Source organism: Schistocerca serialis, chromosome 5 (assembly GCF_023864345.2).
Source record: "Schistocerca serialis cubense isolate TAMUIC-IGC-003099 chromosome 5, iqSchSeri2.2, whole genome shotgun sequence".
Classification (NCBI taxonomy): Eukaryota; Metazoa; Arthropoda; class Insecta; order Orthoptera; family Acrididae; genus Schistocerca; species Schistocerca serialis.
The window spans coordinates 491,913,225-491,930,099 of record NC_064642.1 but is presented as its reverse complement, the minus strand read 5'-3'; the positions used below and the strand labels follow the sequence as shown (position 1 = coordinate 491,930,099).

Below are 16,875 nucleotides of genomic sequence, written 5' to 3'. Positions count from 1 at the left end.
CTATAGCCCACCCCCTGTACTGCCTTCTGCACAAGAGTGTTCCTTCTGATTGGTCGCCTGCATGCGAGCGAGCGTTCACCTCGTTGAAGGGCCTCCTCACGTCAGCCCCTTGTTTGGCTACTTTTGATCCCCATAAGCAGTTGGTCCTGGCTACAGACGCTTCGCAGTATGGGGTGGGGGCGGTCCTGGCCCATTGCAACGCAGATGGTTCCGAGCAACCACTGGCGTTTGCATCTAAAACGCTTAGTCCCGCGCAGGCCCATTACTCCCAGGTGGAAAAAGAGGCTTTGGCCATTGTCTATGCTGTTACCAAGTTTCACCCTTTCTTGTATGGCACGAAGTTTCAGTTAATCACTGACCATAAGCCGTTAATATCGTTATTTGGCCCCGCCTCTCAGATTCCGGATAGGGCGGCCCACAGACTACAGCGCTGGGCCTTGTTCCTCTCTAAGTACCATTATGACATTCATTTTCGCCCTACAGGACAGCATGCCAACGCCGACGCTCTTTCCCGTCTTCCGGTGGGCCCGGATCCTACGTTCGATCGAGAGGAGATTATGTGTTTTCATTTGGATGTGGTGTCCCGCCATGCGGTTGATGGCTTCCCGATCACTAGTTCTCGAGTCGCCAGGGAAACGGCGGCTGACCCGGTTCTCCGGCAAGTAGTTCGCCTCATTCAGCAGGGGTGGTCTTCCCGCCCTCCGGGCCGGGCCTCGGACCCTCTTCGTAATTATTTTTTTCTACGAGGCCGCCTCTCGGTCTTGGAAGGAGTTCTCCTTCTGGCTACCGATGATACAGCTCCTCGCGTGGTTGTTCCTGCAGGTTTACGAAGGGAGATCCTCACATTATTACATGCGGGGCACTGGGGTGTTTCCCGTACTAAAACCTTGGCTCGCAGACATGTGTACTGGCCCGGTATTGACAGAGAAATTGAGCACTTGGTGGCCGCCTGTTCCCAGTGTGCGAGCTAACAAGCATCTCCCAGGGCAGCGTTCTCTTCATGGCCGCCGGCAACCCAAGCATGGGAACGTGTTCACATCGATTATGCGGACCCTTTTCTCAATGGCTTTTGGCTCATTGTCATTGATGCTTATTCCCTATTCCCATATGTGGTTCGCTGCTCCTCAACCACTTCAGAAGTTGCAATCCAGGCACTAGCAAAAATCTTTTCTGTGGAAGGTCTGCCAATCACCCTGGTCTCGGACAATGGACCGCAGTTTATTTCGCAGACCTTCCAGGATTTTTGTAGGCGCTTCGGTATTCGGCACGTTTGCTCTCCCCCCTTCCATCCACAATCGAATGGGGAAGCCGAGCACATGGTGCGCACATTTAAGACGCAGATGAAAAAGTATGTGCACGAATTTCCTGCGGAGGAAGCATTGACGTTTTTCTTGACGGCATACCGGACCACACCAATGGGAGAATGCAGCCCCGCAGAGCTCCTCCATGGGCGTCAACCTAGGACTCTGCTGCACCTCCTCCGGCCAGTGCCTGGCTTTCCACTGGGTATGTCAGTCTGGGCCCGTGGGTTTGGTCGCAATCCACGTTGGATACCGGCGGTGGTCCTGCGCCGACATGGCCGCCGGCTCTATACCTTGCAGGCAGGGGACCGGGTGGTACGTCGTCACCAAAATCAGCTACGTCCACGTTCGGGCACCCACCCTCCAACCTCTTGGATACCGGCTTCCCCATTGCCAGCGGCTGTGTTGGTTTCACAGGGGACGTTACCTCCTCTCCCTGCTGTGACTCTGCCGCACTGCGATGGTTCTCAGCCTTGGCAGCCTCCAGTAGCTCCAGCACCGGCATCACCATCGTTCGAGATGCCACAGCGAGAGCCGGCCCCCCTAGCAGGCCCGGTTTCTCAGGAGGCTGGTTCACCGGGGGTCGTCCCTTCCCCTTCGTCCCCGCCACTGGGTCTTGCCCCTCCCGAGGTGGAACAGGATCCGGCGTTCGACAGCTTGTCGCCCGTTCTGTCCCGGGCTCCGGTTGTGGGACGACGGGGGCCTCTTCGTGTGGGTCACTTCCAGCCGTATTCGAAGGTTCCGGCTCGAGGGTTGGCAGGTCCCCTCGACTCCGGCCATCCAATGGATGTGGAGGTCATCGCTCCGGCCCGACGCTTCACCTTCCGACGCAGTGGATCACAGTGGCTGCACCCCCCAAAGGAGGAGGAGTGCTGTAGCCACCTGAAAGATCGCGGGAGGCGCACATTGGCACGGTGGGTCACGGACAGTAGTTGCTGCAAGTAGAGGCCTGTCCACCAGAGGGCACGCGAGAATTCGGACGCGACCTCTGCCGGCATAACAACAACAATAACAACAACTCCGGCAGCACGGGCCAGGCCCGTCAGTTCACATCGGGCAGGTCTAGCAGACAGTTCCTGGCCTACACTAGGTGAAGTGCGACGGAAACATGAATCGTGTTACTACATGCACGCTGCTTGGTTTTTGCTACAGCGCTATGGACATCTGTATGCATCCTGGGCCGCAGACTTGTCACTGTTGCGGACAGTGACTATATATGTTTCCGAGTATTTATCATACAACATATGTGCCTCACTGAGTGCTATCATTTGCAAAAGACCTCATTTCAGTATCTTGAACTATTTATGACATAGCCTATTGTTATGACCACATGATTGTGTCCTTTTGATACAAAACCCAATAATTTGAGAAATAAATGAGATACACTTCTGTCCTACATTTTAAATAAAATTTTGATATATTACCTACTGCTAAGTATGAGGTAAAAATCAATCATACACGAAGTTTACACAATGTGTTTTTACCTCTAGCACATATTTAAAAATTCATGCAATGTTAAACTTTTCAATGCAGCAGAGTAAGTATGACAGGTAACGAAAAGAAATTCAGTTTTTTATTGAGTGAAGATATCAGACAATAAGACGTGTAAAAATCAATTTTTTCACCTAATAGTTTTCAAAAAGTCAGATGGTAAGTACTTCACATCGCCAGAAACATTACCTCTGTACAGGCGCCAGCATCTGGCAAGCAGTACTGCCATAACAAAAGCTGGCCCAGCGAGGAATACAGAGAGCACATCTGTAGCTGTGGAAGATTTAACCAGCTTTCTGCACCTAGTATTATGTAAGGGTAAATGCATCTTAGGAATGCCTCAAACTCTATCACTTTGTTGTGAATGCTTCGGCAATTAACCAATATGATTTTAATGCTCTCACCAGTGGGGGGCGGGGGTACTCCTTTGAATCTTGCACTGATACTTCTGCGTTTCCTACAGCAATCATTAACTGGACTGGATGGAGAGTTACCTAATCTAAGAAAACCTTGTGTACATCACACGCACAGTCAGCTACATGGGTAGCCACCTCTGATGTATGGTGCTCACCTGACCTATGTAATCAGTAAATAAATGTGCGAATTGTATGGATTTTTCAACTTAGCTGATTTTGCACGCCCTTTTACACTAATGCACCAGAACTGTAGCTTCAGCATATTTCACAAAAATTATGTAAAATGTAGAGCACAACAAATTCTCATCTGCTTGGGACAGCAAACAATTGAATTTGATTGAATTCGGTCCCCTGGAGGGGGGTGTTTAGAGATAGGCATGATTTGCTCTCTGTTGGTCTGGTCGTTGTTGTTGTCGGTGGTGGTGGTGGTGGTGGTGGTGGTGGTGGTCGATGGGGGCTAAACATCAAGGTCATCAGTCCCCTGTTCCAGACAGACATACTTGTAAAAGGCCTATACAGTAAAAGCATAACCTCTGCACCCAGAGGGAGGGAACACCAAGGGGTACAGAGCTAAAATGAACACTGCAATAACACAAAATAGAGGACACTTAAAAGGAGCAGAGCAAATAGTTGAGGAGGGTAAAACAGACTACAGTGGTTGATGGATCAGGTAAAAGGTCAACCACTCACCTACAAACGAAGAACCTCCAGCTGGAAAGCGTTTATCAAGGTACCAACACAACTTGTTACCATAAAAGACACTATTTTGGTATCCACGTCACAATTAAAAGTCCCTGGAGTGGGTGTAGCCTGAGAAATCATGCGAGAGCGCCCACACTAGAGTGAGTGATAAAACCCAGCTGCATGGATAAAACGTAAAACTGAGTCAACTAGAGAGGCATTGTCACCTAGAATTAAAGGAAGAGCAGCTGGTAAATTAAAGGATTGCTGCAAGGGGGCTAAAAGGGGGCAGTCCATCAGAAGATGGACCACTGTCAGCCCTGCATCACAGCGACACTTGGACGGGTTCTCATGGTGAAGGAGATAGCTGTGGGTCAACTGCGTATGTCCAATTCGGAGACGGCAGAGAACAACTGAGTCCCTATGCGGGCTCCTCAAGGACAAGTTCCATATGGCTGTGGACGACTTTACCATGTGGAGCTTATTTGGCATGTTCAAGACAGACCATTCAGAGCTCTGGACATCGTGGACCTTGCGATGTGGGGTTAACCGGAGGTCTCTTTCCACGAGACCAAGCTCCATGGGTGGCGAAGAGGTGGCCTGCTTGGCCAACCGATCGACACATTCGTTTCCTGGAATGCCAATGTGGCCCGGGGTCCACACAAACGTCGCTGAACGACCCCACTTGGCGAGAGCAAAAATAGCATCTTGAATACCGCGCACCAAAGGGTGCCGAGAAAAACACTGGTCGAGTACTTGCAATTCACTCAGGGAATCACTGCATATGATAAATGACTCCCCAGGACAGGAGGAAAGGTGAGCTAGTGCACGATAAAGAGCAACCAGCTCCACAGTGAAAACATTGCTCCCACAAGGCAGGGAATGCTGCTCAACGTAGTTGCCGTGGATGAAAGCAAACCCAGTGCGACCGTCGACCATAGAACCATCGGTGTAGACTACATCTGCATCGCGAAATGAGGCAAGAAGAGCCATGAATTTTTGAAGACAAATTCAAGCAAAGCCACAAGCGAGGGAGGGACCAAGGAGGGGTATAAGAAGAGGGCCAGAAGAATGGAGGAGGGGAAAGGACTTGAGTGACGAGAGAAGGGAACGAACGCAGACCGCAATCAGGAGACCCGACCTAGACCGCCGTCGTGGGGAGGGGAGTGCAGAAGATGAAAAAAGGAGCCTGCGGTTTGGGTGGTCGGGCGAGGCATGGGTGCGGGCGATGTATGACACAAGCAACTGTTGTCGGCAGAATCGTAGGGGAGGGATTCCAGCTTCTACAAGAAGGCTAGTCACCGGACTAGTGTGGAAGGCACCTGTCCCCAGTCTGACGCCACAATGGAGAATCGGGTCGAGCATCTGCAACGTTGAAGGTGCTGCTGAGTCATACACCACAGTCCCGTAGCCGAGACGGGACTGGACTAAGGCCTTATAGAGGTGTACGAGGGTTGTTCGTGCAGCCCCCCAAATGGTGTGTCTGAGGCAGCAAAGGATGTTGAGGTGCCGCCAGCACCGTTGCTTAAGCTCGTGAAGATGAGGTGTCCAAGTGAGCTGAGCATCAAACAGTATGCCAAGGAAGCGATGCGTCTCCTCAATACGAAGGAGTTCATTGGCAAGGTAGAGCTCTGGATGGAGATGGACCGTTTGACGATGACAGAAATGCATCACTAGGGGCTTAGAGACAGAGAACTGTAAACCATGGTTGGATGCCCAAAAATGTGCCTTACGGATAGCTCCCTGCAGCCGTCATTCAGCGACACTGATGCTTGGGGAACTGTAATAAAGACAAAAGTCATCGGCATATAGAGAGGAACAGACCGACGAGCCCACCACAGCCGCAAGACCATTAATCGTCACCAAAAAGAGAGGAACACTGAGAACCGAGCCCTGTGGAACATCATTCTCCTGAATATGAGCTGAGCTAAAATAAGTGCTAACTCTAACCCGAATGGAGCAATTGGAGAGAAAATTCCATAGAAAAACCGGAGGTGGACCCCGTAAGCCCCATTCGTGCAGCTTAGCAAGGATATGATGGCGCCAGGTGGTATCTTACGCCTTCCGAATATCAAAGAAAACAGCAACTAGATGATCTCGCCGAGTAAAAGCTGTACGAATAGCTGACTCTAGCGAGACTAAATTGTCAATCGCTGAGCGGTCCTGACGGAAGACCCCCTGTTGCTGAGCCAGGCGGCCCCGAGCATCGAGGATCCACATGAGCCGCCGACTCACCATCCGCTCCAGGATAGGGCGATACCTATCAACCACCAGCAGATCTACACCAGGTTTCAACACCGGGATGGTAGCGCTATCCTGCCAACGAGTTGGGAAAACGCCCTCCGTCCAGATGCGGTTAAACAGGGCGAGTAATTCACCCTGACAGTGAGCTGAGAGATGGAGAAGAAACTGGTTGTGAATTCGGTCTGGACCTGGAGAGGTATCAGGGCGAGCTGTAAGGGCACTTTGGAACTCCCATTCACTAAACAGGGCGCTGTATTGTTCCCAACAGTGCGCGCGAAACGACAACTGCGTACGCTCAACCTGCTCTTTAATGGCACGGAATTCTACGCTGTAGCCTGCTGTCGTGGAAATACGAGCGAAGAACCCTGCAATGGCGATTGGGTCAGTACAAAGTGTACCCCGAAGAGAAAGGCAAGGGACAGTCGCATGAGGGCGAAAGCCAAAAAATGCGCCGAACCCGCGACCACACCTGAGATGGGGAGGTGCAAGAACCTATCGTGGCAACATATCATTCCCAGCAGTCCTGTTTGCTCTGCCGGATTAACTGCCGAGCCCGGGCCCGCAGCCATTTAAAGGCAACCAGATTCTCTATGGAAGGACGAAGCTGGTGTTGTTACAGGGCTTGCCGGCAGTCCCGGATAGCTTCTGCAATCTCTGGTGTCCACGGGACCGACTTACGCCTTAGGGCACTCGAAGAACAGGGGACAGTTGCCTCGGCAGCAGAAACAATGGCCATAGTGACCTCGTCCACTGCCAAATCAATGTCACCTGGAAGAGGAGTAATGGCCATAGTAGCTGAGGTGTAGGCTGCCCAATCAGCTCCACGAAGAGACCATCGTGGCAGCTGGTCAGGGGGTTGGGATTGAAGAAGAGAAACCAGGATAGGAAAGTGGTCGCTACCACAGAGGTCATCGTGGACCCTCCAACTGAGGAATGGAAGAAGACTTGGGCTACTAAGAGAAAGGTCAATGGCCGAGTATGTGCCATGAGTCAAGCTAAAATATGTGGGAGCACCAGTGTTAAGGAGGCAAATGTCCTACCCTGGCCCGAGATCTGGGCCCCACCCCATAAAGGGTGGTGGGCATTAAAGTCTCGCAAAAGGAGAAATGGCGGGGGGAGCTGGGCGAACAAGGCAGCGAGGTCAGCAAGAGGGACAACCTCATCCGGGGGAAGGTAGAGGGAACAGATGGTAAGCTCCATTCCTGCCCGGATTCTAACAGCCACAGCCTCGAGAGCCATGTGAAGTGGCACTGGGGCACTAGGAACAGTGGCAAGAACATAAACACAGACACCGCCAGACACCCTGTCATATTCTAAGCGGTTCTTATAGTAACCCCAGTAGCCACAGAGGGAGGGGGTCTGCCGAACAGGAAACCAGGTTTCCTGTAGGGCCAGACAAGTGGCAGGGAAGCGACATAAAAGCTGTTTCAACTCAGCAAGGTGGTGGAAAAAACCACGGCAATTCCATTGAAAGATAATGGTATCTGACTGAAGACATGAAAGAACTTGGGGGGAATAGGTCACGCCTTAGAAGCGCTCGCCACCACCGACTGCGAAGTAGCCTGATCAACTTCCACAGGAGCTGCGGATCGAGCAACATCTAGCTCCTGAGTAGACGCTAGATGCCCCACATCATCTTCAGGTGCAGCGGTGAACCCCTTTTCTATCTCTATGTCCTTCTCCTTTTGCTTTTTCTTCTTTTTGGTAGGGTCCCGTTTGTCCCTTGGTTTATGAGGCTGGGTGGGCTATTCCGACCCACTCTCATGAACCGAGGAAGACCTGGAAGCCCTTCGGCCCTCATGCGATGGCTTTTTCAGCCACTGGCTGATATCTGGAGGGGCAGTAACTGTGGTAGGGAGGGCACCAAGCGATCCCTTCCGCACGAGGGGAGCCAGAGGAGGCGGGCACTTCTCCGGCTCAGAGGTAGGGACTACAGTCCCCAGAGAAGGAGGGGTTGTTGCTCCCGATGAAAACAGGGCAGCAACGGAAGAGGGTGTTCCCCCAACTACCACGGGGGCAGGAATAGACAGCCGGGCTGGAGGGCCCACAAAAAGCGGCTGAGCTTGGGGGCTCATCGCCAGGGATGGCGACATCAAAGCTGCTGCAGCATACGTCAATGAAATGCACACAGGGTGAACTCTGTCGTACTTGCCTTTAGCCTCTGTGTAAGTGAGCCTGTCCAAAGTCTTATACTCCATAATTTTCCGTTCCTTTTGATAAACCGCGCAGTATGATGAGCAAGGTGGATGTTTCTGCCTGCAGTTGACACAAACAGGGGGCGGCAAACATGGGACGTTAGGGTGGGAGGCACGCTCACAATCCCGACAGGTAGGGTTGGTGTCACATCTCGATGACATATGTCCAAACCTCCAGCACTTAAAGGAGGGCATGGAAGGAGGGACGTAAGGCTTAACATCACATCGATATATTATCACCTCGACCTTCTCGGGCAGGGTGTCGCCCTCGAAAGCCAAGATGAAGGCGCCGGTGGCGACGCTACTATCTTTAGGTCCCCTGAAGACACGTCGTACAAAGTGGACACAGCGGCATTCCAGATTTGCACGGAGCTCGTCGTCAGACTGCAACAACAGGTCACGATGAAAAATAAGTCCCTGAACCATATTGACGCTCTTATGAGGCGTAATAGAGACTGCAACATCACCGAGCTCGTCACAAGCAAGCAATGCCCGTGACATTTTATTTTATTTTATTTTATTTTTTTAGGGCGCAAAACTGCTACAGTCATTAGTGCCCAGTCTGTGACTTAGGAAAAGGCAGAAATGGGAACGAAACTCAAAAAATTGTAGAAACTAAAAATAGAAGGAAAGCTTAAAAAAACACTATAGAAGGGGGTTGTTGTCCCCAAAAAGAGCTTCAAATGACTGACGTCATCTCACTGGCACTAATAAACTCGAGAACGCGATCGGCTGAGCGCGTGTCATCTGCTAAAATGGAAGATATATCAGGCGACAGCTGTAGATGGACACGTAATGGAGTAAAACAGGGGCACTCAAGTAAAAGGTGTCTTACCATCCACAGCTGAGAGCAGTGGGTACGGAGTGGGGGAGGATCACCACTTAAAAGATGTCGATGGCTAAAAAGACAGTGCCCTATCTGGAGTCTAGTTAAAATTACCTCCTCCCGACGACGCGTTCGGGAGGAAGAGGTCCAAGCACAGGGAAGAGCTTTCACGTCCCGCAATTTACTACTGGGAAGTGTCGACCAATGTGCGTGCCATAAAAGAGTAACACGACGACATAAAACACTCCGTAGATCGGCGAATAGCTGGCTGAAGAAGAGAGACTGCAGCCTTGGCCGCTATATCGACCGCCTCATTTCCACAGATACCAACGTGTCCTGGGATCCAGAGCAACGCCACAGAGACGCCCCCCAAGTGGAAGCAAGTGGAGGCAGTCCTGAAACCAGTGGACCAGAGGGTGGACAGGGTACAGAGCTTGGAGACTGAGGAGAGAGCTGAGAGAATCTGAACAGATAACATACTGTATCTGCTGATGGTGACGGATGTATTGGACAGCCTGGAGAACAGCGTAAAGCTCCACATTATAAACCAAACACTGGTCGGGAAGCCAAAATCGATTTGGGGTGTTGCCAACAATATAGGCACTCCCTACACCTAATGATGGTTTCGAGCCATCAGTGTAAATAAATGTGGCTTCCTTCATTTGTGCACATAGAGCAGCAAATGCCCAACGATAAACAAGTGAAGGAGTACCATCCTTGGGAAACTGACAAAGGTCATGGAGCAGGCAGGTCCGGGGACGGAGCCAAGGCGGTGCTGTACCTCAAGTTGTCAAGAAGGTTTTAGGAAAGCGGAAGGAAAGAGAATGGAGCAGTTGACGGAAGCGAACTCCCAGTAGTAGTAGGGAGGAAGGGCGCCCTGCATACCCTACATCCAAGGAGGCGTCGAAAAAAATGTCTTGGGCCGGATTAGCAGGCATGGAAGACAGATGACTAGCATAACGACTCAGAAGGACTGCTCGCCGATTGGACAGCGGAGGTTCAGCAGCTTAAAGGCTTTCCACAGGGCTGGTGTAAAAAGCTCCAGACACTAAATGTAATCCACGGTGGTGGATAGAGTCGAGACGCCGAAGAATAGACGGCCGAGCAGAGGAGTAAACTATGCTTCCATAGTCCAATTTCGAGCGCACTAAGGTGCGATAGAGGCGGAGAAGGACTACTCTGTCTGCTCCCCAGGAGGTACCATTCAGGACTTGCAGGGTGTTGAGGGATCGCAGGCAGCGAGCCGAAAGATAGGAAACGTGGGAGGACCAGCAAAGATTTCTGTCAAACATAAGACCCAAGAATTTAGGTACGTCCGAAAACGGAAGGTTGACAGGTCCTAGATGTGAGGAAGGTGGAAGAAACTCCTTACGATGCCAAAAATTAACACACACAGTCTTACCAGGAGAAAAGCAGCAGCCGGTTTCGATGCTCCAAGAGTGGAGGCGATCGAGACATTCTTGAAGACGTCATTCGAGAAGGCTGGTCTATTGAGAGCTGTAGCAGATTGCAAAATTGTCCACAAAGAGGGAGCCTGAAACATCGGGAAGGAGACAGTCCATAATTGGATTTATGGCAATGGCAAACAGTACAACACTTACCACGGAGCCCTGGGGTACTCCGTTTTCTTGGGATAAAGTACGGGAGAGAGTGGTGTTCACCCACACTCTAAATGTGCGCTCTGCCATAAATTCGCGAAGAAAAAGGGGCAGCCGACCTCGAAAGCCCCAAGAGAACAGTGTGCGGAGGATGCCTGTCCTCCAACAGGTATTGTATGCCCTCTCCAGATCAAAAAATATTGCTACTGTTTGGCGTTCCGGAGAAAATTGTTCATAATATAAGTGGAGAGAGCAACAAGATGGTCAACTGCAGAACGATGCTTTTGGAAACCGCATTGGGCAGGTGTTAAAAGACTGCGGGACTCCAGCCACCAAGCTAAACGGCAATTCACCATACGCTCCAAAACCTCACATACACTACTCGTGAGAGAAATGGGGCGATAGCTAGAGTGGAGATGTTTGTCCTTTCCAGGTTCCGGAACAGGAACTACGATAGCTTTCCGCCATCGTCTGGGAAAAGTACTGACAGTCCAAATTCGATTATACAGGCGAAGGAGTAACGCAGACTATGGGTTGATAAATGCAGCAACATTTGGATGTGGATACCATCCGATCCTAGGGCGGAGGAGTGAGAAGAAAAGAGTGCATGTTGGAGTTCCTGCATGGAGAAAACACTATTATAGCTTTCGCGATTTTGAGAGGAGAAAGCAAGAGGTTGCACTTCCACTGTACGTTTCTTCGGGAGAAACGCTGGTGGGTAATTTGAAGAGCTTGAAATCTCAGCAAAGTGTTGACCCAATGAGTTAGAAAATGCGACGGGGTCCACTAACGTATCATGCGCGACAGTGAGCCCAGAGACCGGGGAGAAGCTAGGTGCGCCAGATAACCGTCGAATCCGACTCCAAACTTCCGAGGAGGGAGTGAAGGTGTTAAATGAGCTAGTAAAGAAGTTCCAGCTTGCCTTCTTGCTATCGCGGATGACGCGACGGCATCGCGCTCGGAACTGCTTATAGCGGATACTGTTGGCCAAAGTAGGATGGTGGCGGAAAACGCGAAGAGCATGTTGCCGCTCATGTATTGCATCACGGCGTGCCTCGTTCCACCAAGGAACTGGGGGGCACCGGGGCAATTCGGAGGTGCGTGGTATTGAACGTTCCGCAGCTGTAAGAATAACATCTGTATTATGTGTGACCTAATCGTCGACGCTAGGAAAGTGACGGTCATCGAATGTCGCTAGAGACGAAAAAAGTGTCCAATCGGCTTGGGCAATCTTCCAGCGTCGCGGGCGCATATATGGCAGTTGAGGCTGCAGTCTAAGGACACATGGAAAGTGGTCACTCGAGTGTGTATCAAGGGCGAACCAAAGCAGTCGTGGGTGCACAGGTTTGTTTCCTGAATACAGAAGATGACCGGTGAGTAGGATCGTAAGAGGATCGACAATTCATCCCGATTGGGTCGAATGCCGCGGATATTCCAGTGGATAATGGACATAGCGTGAACAGAAAATGAGGAATGTGACTAAGGTTGCCGTCAACTCAACGACTGCTCAGAGCTGGCCGATCTGACGACCGTGGCACTAAAGGTGAGATCAGAAGACTGTGTGGCCACCTCCTTTGTTGGTCGAGGAGAGGCAAGGACAGTGCTGTATTTTCCTGTCTGAAGCACTGTGGGCTTTCGACTGGCGAATAATTTTCGAGCAGCAAAGGTCGACACCTTTTCCTTCACTCTGATTTCCTGAATGAGCTTTTCGTCTTTAAAAATGGGGCAATCACGAGAGGAAGCAGCGTGGTCACCCATACAGTTTGATGCAACGAGGGGATGGAGGTGGATAAGCACCCTCATGGGCATCCTTGCCACGCATAACACATTTGGCCGGATTGGAAAAGGACTGGCTGGTGTGATTGAACCGCTGACACCGATAGCAACGTCTAGGGTTTGGGACGTAAGGGCGAACGGAAATTATCTCATAGCCTGCTTTGATTTTGGATGGGAGTTGAACTTTGTCAAATATCAAGGAGACAGTGCGGGTTGGAATGATGTTCGTGTCAACCCTTTTCATAACCCTATGAACAGCCGTTACGCCCTGGTCAGACAGGTAGTGCTGAATTTCTTCATCAGACAATGCATCGAGGGAGCATGTATAAACGACTCCACGCGAGGAATTTAAAGTACGGTGCGGTCCCACCCTGACAGGGAAGGTGTGTAGTAGTGAGGTACGCAGCAATTTTTGTGCCTGGAGGGCACTGACTGTTTCTAACAACAGGGTGCCATTCCGTAATCTGGAACAAGACTTTACAGGACCTGCAATTGCGTCGACACCTTTCTGAATAATGAAAGGGTTGACCGTGGAGAAGTCGTGACCGTTGTCAGATCGAGAAACAACAAGGAACTCTGGCAACGATGGAAGGACTGTCTGTGGTTGAGACTCACTGAACTTACGCTTGTGAGCAGACATAGTAGAAGATGAGGAAACCATTGCGGAAGTATCCCCTGTGATTATCGGCGTCTCCGATGGTGCGCTCCTTCCTTGTGGGGGCCCTCTCTGAGGGCACTCCCTCTTAGGTGATTGTTCACACCTCAGGTCACACCTCCCGAGAAATGGATGGAGGGACCAATCGGCACTTTTGGCAGGTATCAGTTCGGGTAATCACCCCTCCCTGTGCCTGGCCGTTACCAGGGGGTATGTACGTGTCCTACCTGTCTACCCGGGGCGGGGAATTACGCGTTACCCTGTCACCGGCTACGCATGTAAATGCGTGGGTCGGCCTTCAGACACGCACAAGGAGGAAAAAAGAGAAAGGGAAAGGAAAGAAGATAGGTCTCAAACACCGCAGCGGAGAAAAGGGTAAAGAGAGGAGGTAAGGAAAAGAGAAGGACAAAGGAAGGATGGATACTTGCAAGCAGAGAAAGCGAAGAATGTGTTACATTTCCTAGCGTCTGTCTCCGGACATAGGCACAAAACATACTCCCAGAGGGGAGAAAGGGAAGGAAACAGGTGGAGGTGACGGGGGGGGGGGGGGGGGGGGGGGGGGGGGGGGGGCAAAAATGGGGGATGGGGAAGGATGCAGAAAGGGAAGGTATGCAGCCTGGGAAGGAAGGAAGGCCACATTAGCTCGGGGTCCCGTGCTCGCTACGCACGTATCCACAAAAAGAGTTGAGGACCCCCTGGGGGGGCCTGTGACTGTGCTGTGGATGCTGTCTGTATGAGGACTGCTCCAGACCTCATTTTAGACATGCCCTCAACTTCTCCAAACTTGTCCTCTAAATTTTCCACAAAAAACTGTGGCTTTGTGGTCAGAAAGGTTTCCCCATCTGTTCGGCTGCAAACCAGAAATCGAGGAGAATACGTCGCACCAGGTAATTTAGACCGTGGTTCCTCCCCTAGTGTGGGCAGGGAAGGGAACGAACGGGGGTCATACTTTAAAGCATTGAACTTTCCTTTCTTAGAGACTCGTGCTTGTGCACTATTCGTATTTCTTTTCATGGTGGTCCCACGAGCAGCTAGGGAGAGATATGTCCACCCAGACAGAGCCCTGCTTGCCTGGGTAAGCCTAATACAACCGGGGGGGCGGCAGGTTCCCCAGAGGTCGCCCGCTAGCAACTACCTCAACAGCCATGCGTCTTCTCGGCGCGCAGCACACCTTGAGATTGAGGTTTTTTTTATAGAGGTTTATACCATCCTCGTGACCCAGGCAGTTAAGCCAAGATCCCCGGGCTCTGTACCGTAGAACGTTCCACCGTCGCGCCTTACAGTGGTCGCTGAAGCACGCTCAGAGCTTACGGTATTGAGGAATGGTGGCACTTCCCAGTCCCCGGCTCAGGGACCCTGGTGTCGCCAAGTCTGTACCCAGCAACTAAATGCTGAGCCCCCTGAGAGGTGGACAACAGGTAGGAGGATTTTGTTCCAATGCTGCACAGCCCTCAAATTTACCTTCACCCCCTATTTATGCAGTAGCGATGAGAGATGTCAAGACAGTTGTACATACCAGCTCGAAACATGACTGACCCTTTTCCCGTTAAACAAAAAACTGTGCATACGAGACATTAACTGGTCCTAACTGTCTACACACACTTTTACGACAGTCATGAGACATTATACAAAGAATGCACATTGCAGTGAAGAGGGCCCCCACCACATTAATCAAACTTTCAATACAGGTGTTGCCTCTGTGCTACGTCTGTGAGCTATGGTGCTTGGAGGTTTGTACTGCCATTCTTAATGGACACACAGAAGCCAAATGGCCCTGTGCAGACAGCTGTGCACTGTCAGGATTGACACAGTCATCCCAGATGCCTCAAAAAGACTACACAGTTTTGTTACATTCTCCTTGGGATACCTACTAGCTATAAGTAGATTCCAGGTGGTGGTGTTGAACATAGACAACTACTACAAGGCAGGCCTTCAATGTTTTATGTCTTGTGATAATGTATGAATGATCAAATGATGAAGCTGTGGTGTACACCAATTAAGCAGGCGATATTCTATTCTGCAACTTCTTCTCACCATAAAATGACAATGCTTGCCTGGTCTAAGCTTGAAATTATCCTTCGAGGCTTGTTAGTATGAAAAGGGAATATCAGCTACATTATCCCATTCACAACTGGGGACATAGCAGCTCTACTGAAGTGGACTGAGAATCCAAACTTACTTTCACCTCCATTACACAGATTGCCTACAGTCGAAACTATGTAGGACAGAAGAGTGGTGCATTTTTTTTGTGGTTTATTATAAATTACTGTTTGTGGGCAAAAGCAGAGACTACACATTTTAAAAAAGCAAATTACATGTCATTATTTCATGTGAAATGTAAAAAAAAAGTCATTAAACTGTGCTCCAACAATATTCGAACTTGCACATTCTGCAGCAAAGACTTTTAGCTACAATTCATTCTAACTTTAAAGATATTTCAGATTTCACCATTAGAATGACAATGAAAAACAGATTCATTGAACACTTACCAGCTTGGCGCACGGGCATATCAACATCAGACAACATCACTACTTGTAGAAGCGAAGGTGCAAAACCAATTATTTTATGTATCTGAAACACAAAGAAGTAGAAAATTAAGATTTGCAACCATCAATATAAAAAGAAATGCCAAAGAACTCAAGTTATGAAATTTTCAATTAATAATATCTTTAAGTTCACTTTCTTATATTATTTCTTCCATGTAAGGGTTAAACACAGGAAAAATTATCTTACTCTCCACTCTAGCAAGCACAATCTCTTCCCTATCTGTAATGCACAAACAATGTGGACTTTGATAAAAGGTTTCTCCAGTTTTGATATCATATGGTAACTGTTTCACTGCAGATAATATGAGAAGGGACTGAGCATTCAGTTTTAAGCAACCAGATTATGAAAAATTGTGGCTAAAAAAGATAGCAGGGTAAGCTAAAAGCATCAGAAGCTAATCAAAACAAAAACATAGAATGACGTTAACAACATTTACGACAGAAGTGCACTTACAAATCATCGACAATAAAACCAAACAACCACAAACACATTAAATATATACAGAGGGTCCAACATCAACTTTCGAGCTTTTTGTGCAATACGTAGGCACTAAATGAAAATGAAAAGTCCTTCAAAAATCAGAAAGTACACAAGATGCAGCAACAGTTATCACAAATTCACATGTGTTCTGCATATGGAGAAAGTTGGTAACCTTCGCAAAATAAAAATGCAGTATCATTCTAAAAAAATAGTATATTCTCATCAAGTACATGCCTAACAGATAGAAACATGTAAATATCAGAGTCTTCAGTGATGTAATTGTTAAGATTGCAGAGTAATTCAAAATAATTTAATTTGTAATCATGTTTTGTACTAGTACCAAATAATCTTCAGAACACAGTTTAGATTAGATTCAGTTTTCATTCCATAGACCCAAAAAATGAGATGATTCTCAGGGGTGTAGAATATGTCAGAAAGTATGACATAAAAACAAAACATTTCAATATAATACTTACTACCCCGATCATTTGTCAGGAGATAGTCGAAAATAAGCCAATAAAGTGCAGTAAACTGGGACAGCTAATATTTACAGAATTAAGACACTGTCAGAATGAAACATTGTTATCCACTATTAATAAAGTTATCATACGCAAAAATACCTAATCTTGACTGTTGTGAAAAAGAGTTGTCAAAATTGAAATCTA

At 49.2% G+C, this 16,875-nt stretch overlaps 1 protein-coding gene across 2 annotated transcripts in view; it reads right to left on the bottom strand.

Annotated features, from left to right (window-relative positions):
• The window catches only part of LOC126482360 (importin-7), a 176,881-nt gene that overhangs the window by 149,345 nt on the left and 10,661 nt on the right, over positions 1-16,875 (bottom strand). For both annotated transcript variants that reach the window (XM_050106440.1, XM_050106442.1), the window contains exon 2: positions 15,673-15,754. In XM_050106440.1, the coding sequence (XP_049962397.1) occupies positions 15,673-15,754 (82 nt within the window). The remainder of the gene's footprint in view (positions 1-15,672; positions 15,755-16,875) is intronic.